Source organism: Bufo gargarizans, chromosome 5 (genome assembly GCF_014858855.1).
Source record: "Bufo gargarizans isolate SCDJY-AF-19 chromosome 5, ASM1485885v1, whole genome shotgun sequence".
NCBI lineage: Eukaryota > Metazoa > Chordata > Amphibia > Anura > Bufonidae > Bufo > Bufo gargarizans.
Window position 1 is genome coordinate 476,255,053 of NC_058084.1, and position 14,896 is coordinate 476,269,948.

A 14,896-nucleotide genomic window follows, 5' to 3' on the forward strand; every position below is an offset into this window, starting at 1 on the left:
CCCTCATCTAAGGCGGCTGCTCCGAGATCATGTAGTGATCGCCGTCTTTGGGTAATCAGATGTTTATATAGTGACGTACTGAAACATATATAGGGGTGTATACCCAGACAAATTAGATATCGTGGCTGGGCTTAGGGCAAGTAATAATGTTACAAAATATAGGGCATATATATGGCCAATATAATCTTGCTCACAGTATATAGTGAGCTAGTTCTTTTGTTTAAGAAGCCTGGAGCTGATTAGTAATCAGGTCAATAAATAAATTAATTGAGTTATCGGATATTGATGGGTATAGAGAAAAATGGTCTCTATAGATTTAACTGGTGTAGTACCATTGGTATAACAGTTACCATTATTCAGATATATTGATGGTCAACTCATAAAAAGCACGCAAAGTCGATATGTTCATTAAGTCCAGATGGTGTAGTAGTGTTAAGCCTAAAGATCCATTTGGACTCTTTTTGTTTTAAGAGCTTGTCTATGTCCCCTTTTCTGGTTGTAGGTTTTAATACCTCGATTACCGCGAATCGAACTGCCTCAGCAGAACCAGCATGTTTAGTTAAAACATGGCGGGCAAGTGGTTTGTCACGTTTCTTGCGAATGTCCCCAATGTGTTCCAGGACCCTTATTTTAAAAGAGCTTTTCGTCTTGCCTATATATTTAAGGCCACAGATACACGTGGCCATATAAATTACACCCATGGTGTTACAATTGGCAAAGCCATAGACCCGGAATGTTCTATCCTCAGAGCTGTTTTGGAACGTATTACCCGGGGATAGAAAATTGCACGCTTTACATCTACCACATCTAAATGTGCCCATTTGTCTATTCATTAGCCATGTGTTTGGTGTCGGGGGGTCAAAGTGGCTATGGACCAACGTATCCCCTATGCTGCGGCCTCGTCTAAAAGTGATGGACGGGTATTCAGGTAGGACTCCCGTCAGGTCTGAATCTGTTTTGATTAGGGACCAATATCGAGTAAGAATGTCACGGACCTGTTGGGATTCAGAATCATAGGTGCCAATTATTCGGATTGGCCCTGGGGTGTTCGTCATTTCCTTTTTAGATGTTTGTAGAAGGGAGGAACGATCCCTTGATTTGGCCCAATTCCAGGCCTCATAGAGACATTGATTTGGGTAACCCCTTTCTTTAAAACGATGGAATAGTTTCATGGACTCCCTCATAAAAGTCTCCTGATCCGAACAGTTCCGTCGTACCCTTAAGAACTGTCCTTTAGGAATTCCCCTCTTGAGGGATCTGGGATGAAAACTTTCCCATCGAAGAAGGCTATTGGTTGAGGTCTTTTTTCTAAAGAGAGTAGTTTTAATATAATTATCAATATCTCGGTCAAGGGTTACGTCTAGGAAAGTTATTTGGTCATGATGAATTTCTGACGTAAAATAGAGCCCTATCTGGTTGGAATTCAGTATGTCCATAAATGAATGAAATTGTTGTTTCGTTCCAGACCATAGAAGCAGAATGTAGTCAATGAATCTGGACCAAAGAGATATGAATTTGGTCCACTCATTCATGGTTTCGGAGAAGACGATCACGTCTTCCCACCAGCCCAGGAGTAGATTAGCATATGTTGGCGCACAAGGGCTGCCCATAGCGGTACCCCTGAGCTGGTGGTAAAGGCGATCCTCAAACACAAAATAGTTGTGTGTGAGAACGAACTTCAATAGTTCCAAAACAAAATTGTTATGATGAGTCATGGTTGTGGACCGAGTGTCTAGAAAATATTTTGCCGCTGTTAGGCCCTTATTATGGGGGATTGATGTGTAGAGTGCTTCTACATCGATCGAAGCGAACCAGGTGTTGGGCTCCAGGCTCACGCCCTCTAGTCTCTTTAGTAGATCGGTAGTGTCACGGAGATGAGACGGTAGAGCAGATACAAAAGGACGTAAGATGTGATCAATGTAGGTACCTACATGTTGGGTAAGGTTGTCAATACCAGAGACAATGGGACGTCCTTTCAACGGATTAGTTCCTTTATGGATTTTCGGCAATCCATAAAAGGTCGCTATCTTTGGATTAGTTGGTAGCAAAAATTCAAGTTCTTTTTTGTGGGAATTCTGAATTGTCTTGGAATTTAAGGGCTAATTCGGTTAGGTTTTGTTTACGTTTTTCTAGTTGTTCTATATTGACTTTTTCTTGGTCTAGGAGTAGGCGCATAAATCTAATTGAACTTGCAGTGGCCTCAGTTTCCCATTTCACCAATAGTTCGGGGTTACTGACACGTGCAGCCGGACGTATAAAGATTCGTAGACCCCTAGGTACGATTGAGTTTTTTATATAGTTATCTAGGGATTGAATTTCCCACCAGGTTTTGATATAATCTTTGTGGGTCTCATATAGATCTTTAAAGGTAGTTTTAATGGAAGGTGTTGTTATAGAGGGTAGACTAAGTTCTTTATCTGAAAATATCTCAGTAGCTTCTAATAACCATCTATCCTCATTACTTTGCGTGCTGAGAAAGCCAGCCATCACAGGTTAACTATTGATAACGATATAAACTATAATCAATTTGAATATACAAAGAATTCTTTGTATATTCAAATTGATTATAGTTTATATCGTTATCAATAGTTAACCTGTGATGGCTGGCTTTCTCAGCACGCAAAGTAATGAGGATAGATGGTTATTAGAAGCTACTGAGATATTTTCAGATAAAGAACTTAGTCTACCCTCTATAACAACACCTTCCATTAAAACTACCTTTAAAGATCTATATGAGACCCACAAAGATTATATCAAAACCTGGTGGGAAATTCAATCCCTAGATAACTATATAAAAAACTCAATCGTACCTAGGGGTCTACGAATCTTTATACGTCCGGCTGCACGTGTCAGTAACCCCGAACTATTGGTGAAATGGGAAACTGAGGCCACTGCAAGTTCAATTAGATTTATGCGCCTACTCCTAGACCAAGAAAAAGTCAATATAGAACAACTAGAAAAACGTAAACAAAACCTAACCGAATTAGCCCTTAAATTCCAAGACAATTCAGAATTCCCTAAAAAAGAACTCGAACTTCAAAATAACATCGAAAAGTTCAGAAACACCTTGGTAGAGAGAAAACATCGACAGTTTACCAAAGACCTCACAGAGTTCAGGAATAGTACAGCATATATAAATACAAGAACAGACCAGAGGGGTTCTAACACTGATACGTCCGTCTCAGAAGCAGAGAGCTCGGACCCAGAATCGACTACATATCGTTCAACCTACACTTACCCTAGAACACACTGGAGGGGGAGAGGTCGCACTAGGGGGCGTAACAGATATTTGGGACCAAGATCTGCGTGGAGAGGGGAACAATCTACCAACACACAATACTCTAGACAATGGGAGCCACAAAATATGGGAGGGAATGGCGACAAAATACGAAACGACAGAACACAGGAATACACCTCAGACGGCTCTACATTGGGACCCTCTACCTACTCTGCCACATCAGCATCCAATTCCCTCCCTTTTTTAGACCCACCACGAGGAAACAACTACGGATTGAGGGACCGTCCTCTACCCCAACACAAGAAATAAATTCCACCTCACCCGATATGTTGATTATTAATCTTTCAGATATCACCTTATCTAAAGAAGAAATTTCAATCCTGAGAAAGGGTTTAACTTTTGTTCCAACTACGCGTTTTAACTGCTTCGACTGGATTAAGGATATCAATCTTTTCACCAGAAAACTTCGCTGGCATAAAATCTTCGCCACGACAGATAAAAAAAGATGTCTAGAATTAGGCATTGAGAGCGAAGATCTAGATAGCCTGAATGACCTCACTAACCTACTGGATGAGAACGAACGCCCCATAGGACAAGGCCCATTTACATCCCTAAAAAATAGAAGCACCAAAATGCCACCAAGAACCCTCAACGATGCCAATATTGAGATTTTTCTTAAATCAGTAACACGGGACTTGGAAAAACTTAAGGAACAGAATTCATACAAAAATTATACCCACTCTGAAATGATAGCCCTACAAAACCTGAATAAAAACAAAAATATTGTGGTTAAACCATCTGACAAGGGGGGTAATATCGTTATTCTCTCCCTTCTACAATATAGAGATATGTGTCGAATTCTCCTTTCAGACACCAATAGTTACGAGATTCTAAGAGGGGATCCCACATCAACTTATCTTGTTGAATTAACTGAAATTGTACAATGGGGCTACCTAAATGAATGCATTGATAAAAAAGTCAATCAAATATTCAAAAATGGTGGCTCACTCAGGATGTGGTCAGGGAATGGGTGCTACTAACCAACAGGAGGGACACCCACCCTCCAGTCCAGAAAACAGTATTAAGCAAAGAATTTGTGGTGAGCACTCAACAAATGGCGTTTGGAAATTAAAAGTTTAATTAAACACTAAAATTAATACATAAAACATTAAAAGTAATAAGAAGCTGATGAAAATCAATAATATATAACATATACACTAGCATACATTCACATATGTTCAATAGTCAATTGATTGTGCAATTAGTTGTGCATTAGCCCGTCAGATTTAGGCAATATGATTCAGTACGTTGATTGTTTAGTGTCCTGGATAGGTTATTTTGGGGAAAAGTCTCTTCCAGTTTTGGAGCGCTAATTACTCCTGGATAGTGAATTGGTGTCTCCACTATTGTCACTCCTTCTCATATATCCATGGTTTCAGAGTTTTATAGTGCCGGGATATGTAGGGCAGATTGTGGAGGCAACAGTCTCTTACCTTCCTTCTATCTGTCCCCCACACTTTCTATCCTCCAGCATTGGAGACACACGATAGGGATGGCGTGGCTCCGCACGCTACTCCATAGACTCACCCAATTGTCGCGGGAGTTGGAGATCTCTTCCGGCTAAGTCCGTTCACGTGACTTGTATCTTACGTGACACATACAGCAAAGAGTCGGTCTTTTCCAGATTATTCAATTTCTCGCATGGCCATGCAAATTGTTGCGGAGATATTTGCTGTCACCGCGATCCTGCCCAGACGCGTTTCGGGAACTTTATCCCTTCATCAGTGGTCTGATGAAGGGATAAAGTTCCCGAAACGCGTCTGGGCAGGATCGCGGTGACAGCAAATATCTCCGCAACAATTTGCATGGCCATGCGAGAAATTGAATAATCTGGAAAAGACCGACTCTTTGCTGTATGTGTCACGTAAGATACAAGTCACGTGAACGGACTTAGCCGGAAGAGATCTCCAACTCCCGCGACAATTGGGTGAGTCTATGGAGTAGCGTGCGGAGCCACGCCATCCCTATCGTGTGTCTCCAATGCTGGAGGATAGAAAGTGTGGGGGACAGATAGAAGGAAGGTAAGAGACTGTTGCCTCCACAATCTGCCCTACATATCCCGGCACTATAAAACTCTGAAACCATGGATATATGAGAAGGAGTGACAATAGTGGAGACACCAATTCACTATCCAGGAGTAATTAGCGCTCCAAAACTGGAAGAGACTTTTCCCCAAAATAACCTATCCAGGACACTAAACAATCAACGTACTGAATCATATTGCCTAAATCTGACGGGCTAATGCACAACTAATTGCACAATCAATTGACTATTGAACATATGTGAATGTATGCTAGTGTATATGTTATATATTATTGATTTTCATCAGCTTCTTATTACTTTTAATGTTTTATGTATTAATTTTAGTGTTTAATTAAACTTTTAATTTCCAAACGCCATTTGTTGAGTGCTCACCACAAATTCTTTGCTTAATATTGATAAAAAAGAACTTGAATTTTTGCTACCAACTAATCCAAAGATAGCGACCTTTTATGGATTGCCGAAAATCCATAAAGGAACTAATCCGTTGAAAGGACGTCCCATTGTCTCTGGTATTGACAACCTTACCCAACATGTAGGTACCTACATTGATCACATCTTACGTCCTTTTGTATCTGCTCTACCGTCTCATCTCCGTGACACTACCGATCTACTAAAGAGACTAGAGGGCGTGAGCCTGGAGCCCAACACCTGGTTCGCTTCGATCGATGTAGAAGCACTCTACACATCAATCCCCCATAATAAGGGCCTAACAGCGGCAAAATATTTTCTAGACACTCGGTCCACAACCATGACTCATCATAACAATTTTGTTTTGGAACTATTGAAGTTCGTTCTCACACACAACTATTTTGTGTTTGAGGATCGCCTTTACCACCAGCTCAGGGGTACCGCTATGGGCAGCCCTTGTGCGCCAACATATGCTAATCTACTCCTGGGCTGGTGGGAAGACGTGATCGTCTTCTCCGAAACCATGAATGAGTGGACCAAATTCATATCTCTTTGGTCCAGATTCATTGACGACATTCTGCTTCTATGGTCTGGAACGAAACAACAATTTCATTCATTTATGGACATACTGAAATCCAACCAGATAGGGCTCTATTTTACGTCAGAAATTCATCATGACCAAATAACTTTCCTAGACGTAACCCTTGACCGAGATATTGATAATTATATTAAAACTACTCTCTTTAGAAAAAAGACCTCAACCAATAGCCTTCTTCGATGGGAAAGTTTTCATCCCAGATCCCTCAAGAGGGGAATTCCTAAAGGACAGTTCTTAAGGGTACGACGGAACTGTTCGGATCAGGAGACTTTTATGAGGGAGTCCATGAAACTATTCCATCGTTTTAAAGAAAGGGGTTACCCAAATCAATGTCTCTATGAGGCCTGGAATTGGGCCAAATCAAGGGATCGTTCCTCCCTTCTACAAACATCTAAAAAGGAAATGACGAACACCCCAGGGCCAATCCGAATAATTGGCACCTATGATTCTGAATCCCAACAGGTCCGTGACATTCTTACTCGATATTGGTCCCTAATCAAAACAGATTCAGACCTGACGGGAGTCCTACCTGAATACCCGTCCATCACTTTTAGACGAGGCCGCAGCATAGGGGATACGTTGGTCCATAGCCACTTTGACCCCCCGACACCAAACACATGGCTAATGAATAGACAAATGGGCACATTTAGATGTGGTAGATGTAAAGCGTGCAATTTTCTATCCCCGGGTAATACGTTCCAAAACAGCTCTGAGGATAGAACATTCCGGGTCTATGGCTTTGCCAATTGTAACACCATGGGTGTAATTTATATGGCCACGTGTATCTGTGGCCTTAAATATATAGGCAAGACGAAAAGATCTTTTAAAATAAGGGTCCTGGAACACATTGGGGACATTCGCAAGAAACGTGACAAACCACTTGCCCGCCATGTTTTAACTAAACATGCTGGTTCTGCTGAGGCAGTTCGATTCGCGGTAATCGAGGTATTAAAACCTACAACCAGAAAAGGGGACATAGACAAGCTCTTAAAACAAAAAGAGTCCAAATGGATCTTTAGGCTTAACACTACTACACCATCTGGACTTAATGAACATATCGACTTTGCGTGCTTTTTATGAGTTGACCATCAATATATCTGAATAATGGTAACTGTTATACCAATGGTACTACACCAGTTAAATCTATAGAGACCATTTTTCTCTATACCCATCAATATCCGATAACTCAATTAATTTATTTATTGACCTGATTACTAATCAGCTCCAGGCTTCTTAAACAAAAGAACTAGCTCACTATATACTGTGAGCAAGATTATATTGGCCATATATATGCCCTATATTTTGTAACATTATTACTTGCCCTAAGCCCAGCCACGATATCTAATTTGTCTGGGTATACACCCCTATATATGTTTCAGTACGTCACTATATAAACATCTGATTACCCAAAGACGGCGATCACTACATGATCTCGGAGCAGCCGCCTTAGATGAGGGGATAAGAGATAACATGGGCCCGCTATCCGGGACGCCACTATAGGTCACGTGACCGCAGCTTGCGATCACGTGGTCTGACGTCACACCCGGAAACTATGGGCCCGGTATCCAGGACGCCACTATAGGTCACGTGACCGCAATGTGCGATCACGTGATCTGACGTCACACCCGGAAGCTAGGCTTAAATAGCGCAGCTGGCGTCCCTCTAGTCGCGGCCGCGTCTCCATCCAGACAGCGGTCACGCCGGGACATCTGAGCCTTAGCACCTACAGTCTCCTACCTGTGTGGACATCCTCCATAGTGACTGAACAGTATTGGTAACCATACCTACCTGGATACGCAAGTATAGCTGTACTATCAGAGATTAGACACTTCAGACCTTTAGTTCTATTGTAGTATATATATATATATATTTCCTCCACAGAGATTGTTGCGACTACTGTGTACTGATTGTCTATTGTACAGCATGTTGATTTCTATACGCCCTCGAAGTTGGAGGGCGTACAATGATGATTAGGTAATAACCTGATGATTGTATCAATATTGCCATCAATATATTGCTTTCTCTTCATATAGCTGGAGCCTGATAAACCAAGACCAGAATAATATCCTATATCAAGGACGAGGGGTCTTATATCTATATATATATCTAGATGTAATCGGTGACCTTAAGTTTAAGCTACACTTATTGTGGTCACATATGTGTTATCTGTGTTGTTTTTTTGATTATTTATCTGTGGTGTTGGACACTCTGTATTTCTTTGGTTTTTGGTCCCCTGAGGAGCCCAACATCAACTGGGCGAAACGCGTCGGGACGTTTCTACAGTCATAACTATTACTGCTCTTTCTTATTTCTACTCCCATCATATGGGTTTTGGGTGTTCCTCTAATTTAATCAACCCTTTTTTGTTTTTGGTATACCTGTAGATCAGTAACAGCCTCCAATCAGAACTAGGTCCACCCGCCACCTGCATCAGGGTCTTGCAGGGGGATATAGGAGGCACGAGACACGGGATCGCCCCTATCGGGGCGGCCATTCCGTTCATAGGCAGGGCCTTAACATTTTAGGGCAACACTAGGGTGATTGTCCCCATAGATTGTTCATTTGTCTTCCTGCCACATTGGAAACAAGTGATCTGTAGCTTTTGCGTTAATTTCTGTTTATTGTTTATTTATGTATCTAAAGGGTCAAAATATTTTAATTGATAATATTAAAAGTCATGTTTTAGAATTAACGGTTTCACTGTGATACCCCCGTATGTTATGACCTAATTCTATTATAATCCCGTGAACAGGGTTATGTTCAGTCTGTGAATTCTTTATAGGCACAGATGACAAGCTGGACTTCTGATCTTACCACATGCCATTACTTCCGCGTGGTAAGGGACAGATACACACTTATCTCCCTCTGCAGGCCGATGTGTCGGCCGATAATCACTAACGAACATTTGCATAAATGCTCGTTAGCGATCATCTTGCAGTGTAATACTGGCGCCGATTGCCCAATGAACGAGCAAACGCTTGTTCATCGGGCTATTCTGCTTAAAACTCAGCGCTTGCCGGCGGCAGATCGTGCTGTCTAATAGCAATCTGCCACCAGGAAACCACTAGACAGTATGGGGACGGGTGATGGCCTAGTGTCGGAGATTGTTGCTTGTAATAGCAGTGGTCTCCTCCACTAGATAGCAGGCGATTACCGGGAGGGAACGCTTGCTTATCTGCCTGTCTAATGCAGGCTTTAGCTAATCTTGTCTGGTTCCCCCCGATGTGGTGGTCACGGCTCCGGCCTATGTAATTATACCAGCCATTCACCGGCTCCAGCCTCACCTGAACCAGCTCATCATGTGCCCGGCGTGACCTCCATGTCGACAGTTGTGACACCAAGTGAACCAGTTGTTAAACTGCGCCACCTTCTTCTCCTTGCTGAGGTCTATTTTCTCATCAGACTTGGATGCTCCTAGGAAGAGGACGGATCCGTTACAGGGGAAGGGGGGTTATCTGGCTTATATTAATGAAGACGCGCACGTTTCTGCAGAATGTATCCAGTGTAGACAATGCTCTGCGACTCCAGACTGATACATTGTAGCAGAGGGATGTGTACAGCTCACAGAGCATTGTCTGGATACCATTGTGACAAACCCTCAGCTGAGAGCAGAACCAGCTACGTATAGACTTACTGTCTGTGAATGCAGACAAGAGAGTTCTCATTCACTGACTGCAAAGATTTATTTTCAATGATGAAAAGTTGAAAGGCAATGACAGACTGAGCAGCATAAAACTGGTGACAGAGACCCCGATTAACCCCTTCAGGACTGCTTTGTCCATGTGCATCAGAAGTCCAGGGGTTAGAAATGTGGCCTCCTCCAGATTAAATAGCTGCACATACCTCTAAAATGCCATAGAAAATACTAAGTAGTAAAAAAAATAACAATAAAAATAGTTATCGCTGTAATCGTATTGACCCGCAGAATAAGGACGTGGTCGTTTTTAGCACATAGCGAACGCCGTACTTGCCTGAATTGATTTGTGTGTGGTTTTATTTTTTGATTTCACCCCACAAATAATTTTTTCACCGGTTTCCAATACCAGATATAACAAATTAAATGGTTCCATTACAAAACACAACTTATCCTGCAAAATATCAAGCCCTCCTATGGCTATGTGAATGGAAAATTAAAAAAGTTATGGCTGTTGGAATGCAGGAAGGAAGAAATGAAAATGCAAAAAATGAAAATGGGCCCGTTCCTTGAGGGGTTAAATCAGGGTCTGCGTCACCAGCTTACGCTCCCTCTGGCGACATTTTCCATTCGAAGTATAAGGTCTATTAGAAAGCTGTAGGACTTTTCATTTCCCGCCCCCCTATTTGGCGGAGGTTACCTGGACTATTAGACACCGGATTTCCCATGTTGATGAGACACAGAGCGCAGCGCGGAAGAGGCTTCCGGCAGCCGGGGCAGCTGGTGAACTTGGACTTGGTTGGTGACCCGCTGACTCCATACTGACTGAACCCCCGGCCCTGGTGCGGCACCGAGGAGCAGCTGTAAGAGATGGATTTCCCACAGAAATTGCAGCTCACAAATACCTGGAAAATATAAAACCCAACAGAGTAAAATCTTCAGCTCCGGTGACTCCACAACTAGGAAAATATCACCAAAGGCCATTACTGGAGCTTCATCTAATGATGGCACAATACAAAATTCTCATGTGCCTGCTATGTTTCTTCAGTAAAATGTCTGCTTGCTGTCAGTGACTGGAAACATTTACAACCAGAGTGGAGGTTTCTTTAGGGGGAAATTTATCATTCTACTTACGCCTCTTTTTGGTGTAGAAAAGTCAGAAATCCACCAGATGCGTTGCATTTGTGACTTTTCTAGTCGCAATCGGCATTTTAAGCCACCCTCTTCAAGTCTACGAAAAAAGGACTTGGCGAGGAGGGGGGGCATCGGCCTCAGCTAACATATAATTTACCCCTGTGCAAGGAGAGCCGGAGGAGGCAGGTAATGTATAACGCAGCCCGTAGTCTTGTCATACATTACATTCCTTCTCCGCCAGTGTAGGCTCAATCAAGGCTGGAGTGTGCTGTTAAATTACGGCCATGGTTTGTTACAATGTGTCAGTGCAGGATGAGTGTTTCAGCCCGGAGTCCGCGCTGCTTGGCTACAGCCATTTACACTGGGCTGTCAGGCAGCGACAACTACACGTTTCCTAGCCGAAATCAACTCGTATGTGCTGATATAGCAGCGCCGCATGCGCAGTAGTTCAGAGCAAGGGGCGATTTGCTCACATGACCAGGTCACAGGAACGCATGGCCATCGTGTGAGCAAGACGAGGCCAAGGGGAACTGAATTCCAACAGGGGTGTAAGACCTCCCCCTCGCAGCCTGTAGGTATGTAGCCAGCTTTCTAGTAGCAACCAACCTGCGCGAGGGGCTTGGAGCTGGGGTCCAGTTTACTCCTGTGGATATCAAACTCCGCTCTTTTATGCCAAAACCTCCAGGCATCCAGCAAGTTCCTGTAGTTTTCTATCCAGTACTGGACGCGCTCGTCCTTCATCACTTCCGATGGAGATCCCTACACACGTCCACGAGAAAAGCAGAGGGTTAATATCGGTGTTTTATTCAATGCAACTTCCTTATGAAGGATTCAGGCAACCGAGGACTCCAAGGTCCCATCTATCATGTCTATAACGGTTATATCTATATCATACTCGCCGACTTTTTTGCAGATGCCGGAATGGAGCGGTGTGCCGGAAATTTCAGGGTCTTGACCCGTATCCTTTTATTTCTAGACACTACCATATATCATCCAGGTCCTGCCCTATTACTTGCCATTTGACTGCCGGGGCTGTGTTTGACGACTTCGCCCCAGTGCCACACCCAGCTAGCGGCCATTCTCGGGCAGATGAGAGATTTGGCGACACTTCTAGGAGTTCGGGTGTCTCCCCCGTTTTCTGGGAGCCTCCCAGACATTCCCAGGAGAGTTGGCAGGTGTGATCTATAGACTATTAGGCTCCCTATAGTTGTAGTACCGGAGGATGGCGAGCCCAGATACCGGTCTCGATTGGAGAAAGCTTCATCACAGCAATACACTAGGGGGACATTTATCAGAAAACTGAAAAAAGTTTGGTGCGTCAAATGTTTAGCTTGACACTTCTCCAAAAAAGTGGGCAGATCAGTGCAGGAACGGCTACGGTGGGCCCGGGATTTGAATTCTAATCCTCCCTTGCTAGTGCAGATCGCAGTTTTGTCGCATGGACCTGCACAGATGCACCACAATTATTAGGAGGTGTACACTTATTAATGATTGTAGTGCGTCTGATGCCAGCGGGGGATAGACCGACACTGCCGTGTAATATTCTGTCCCCCTATGACTTTAGTCGCACGACTGTTGCATGGACTTGGAACTGGCTCACCGAGACATCCACAGAACGATTTGCGATGCACAGAAGCTGCGTCTTCAACCAGTTTAGACAGGGCCATTAACCCCCTCCTTTCATGATCAGACTTCTTTTTTATTACATGCAGCTTCAAAAGTCATAACTTCTATTTGACCTTTTTTGGTGTTCTATGGGGTTTATTTTTATACCATTTTCATTACATTACTTTCTTTGATACCAGGGAAAATGTAAAATAAAAGGGGAAACATTGTACATTTTTCACATATTCTTAACAGTACAACTTGTAACTATAATATATTTTAAGATGTGCCCCTTTTCAGTAAACAGGCAGGGGATACACGGTCTGTAGTAGAGGGAGGTGGAACTAGAAGCCGCTGTGTAGGCAACTGGTGGGTTTTTCCCCCTTACACTTTGGGCCCCCAATAAGCTCAGCTTATCTGCTCCCCCCCGACCTCCGCACAGGTCACGTAGCATTCTGTGGGGTCAGCTCTTGTCCACTGCGCCTATGTCCATGGTGGCTGCTGTAAAGCCTCTAAGGGTCCGTTCTCATCAGTGTTAATACCATTTATGCAGGAACAGCCGCCTAAAGCCAATGTGAACCTAGTGTCGGCTACAGGCTCCATCGTAGGGACGGGCTGCACCTCAATGGGGAAGGGGCAGCTGTGCTGGGGAGAAGATGGTTAGAAGGTTGGAGGAGTGTTTAAACTAGAGACTGGGGGGGGGGATTACATTATAGGAGGGGAAGATAGTGCAGATAGAGACCGGGGCGAGGGAGTGGGACTGGGGGAGGAATGGAAGGAGGGACTAGAACAGTTCAGAAGGAAAGGTGTAGGGTAAAAAATATACATAAACCTCTTAGGCTACTTTCACACTCGCGTTTTGTGCGGATCCGTCATGGACGGATCCATTCAGATAACACGACCGTCTGCATCTGTTCAGAACGGATCAGTTTGTATTATCTTTAATATAGCCAAGACGGGATCCGTCTTGAACCCCACTGAAAGTCAATGGAGGACGGATCCGTTTTCTATTCTGCCAGATCGTGTCAGTGAAAACGGATTCGTCCCCATTGACTTACATTGGTGTGTCATGACGGATCCGTTTGGCTCAGTTTCATCAGACGGACACCAAAACGCTGCAGGCGGTGTTTTTTTGTGTCCGCCTCCAGAGCGGAATAGAGACGGAACGGAGGCAAATTGATGCATTCTGAGCGGATCCTTTTCCATTCAGAATGCAAAGTGATCCGTTTTGGACCGATTGTGAGAGCCCTGAACGGATCTCACAAACGGAAAGCCAAAACGCAAGTGTGAAAGTAGCCTAGATTGTATGTATACTAATGCCAGAAGCCTGACTAATAAACCGGGGAACTGGAATTAGTGATGTGTGAGGAGGACTATGACATAGTGGGAATAACTGAGACATGGCTGGATGATAGCTATGACAGTGGGAATAACTGAGACATGGCTGGATGATAGCTATGACAGTGGGAATAACTGAGACACGGCTGGATGATAGCTATGACAGTGGGAATAACTGAGACATGGCTGGATAGCTATGACAGTGGGAATAACTGAGACATGGCTGGATGATAGCTATGACAGTGGGAATAACTGAGACATGGCTGGATGATAGCTATGACATAGTGGGAATAACTGAGACATGGCTGGATGATAGCTATGACAGTGGGAATAACTGAGACACGGCTGGATGATAGCTATGACAGTGGGAATAACTGAGACATGGCTGGATGATAGCTATGACAGTGGGAATAACTGAGACATGGCTGGATGATAGCTATGACAGTGGGAATAACTGAGACATGGCTGGATGATAGCTATGACAGTGGGAATAACTGAGACATGGCTGGATGATAGCTATGACAGTGGGAATAACTGAGACACGGCTGGATGATAGCTATGACAGGGGAATAACTGAGACACGGCTGGATGATAGAGACAGTGGGAATGAGAGGCTATGACAGTGGGAATAACTGAGACTGGCTGGATGATAGCTATGACAGTGGGAATAACTGAGACATGGCTGGATGATAGCTATGACAGTGGGAATAACTGAGACACGGCTGGATGATAGCTATGACAGTGGGAATAACTGAGACATGGCTGGATGATAGCTATGACAGTGGGAATAACTGAGACATGGCTGGATGATAGCTATGACAGTGGGAATAACTGAGAC

The 14,896-nt window shown here is 43.7% G+C and overlaps 1 protein-coding gene across 1 annotated transcript in view; it reads right to left on the reverse strand.

Moving 5' to 3' along the window:
• Positions 1 to 14,896, reverse strand: part of MIOS (meiosis regulator for oocyte development) — a 37,789-nt gene that overhangs the window by 6,088 nt on the left and 16,805 nt on the right. Inside the window, 3 exon segments of the mRNA XM_044294295.1 lie at positions 9,632 to 9,761; positions 10,682 to 10,886; positions 11,722 to 11,874. Of these exon segments, the coding sequence (XP_044150230.1) occupies positions 9,632 to 9,761; positions 10,682 to 10,886; positions 11,722 to 11,874 (488 nt within the window).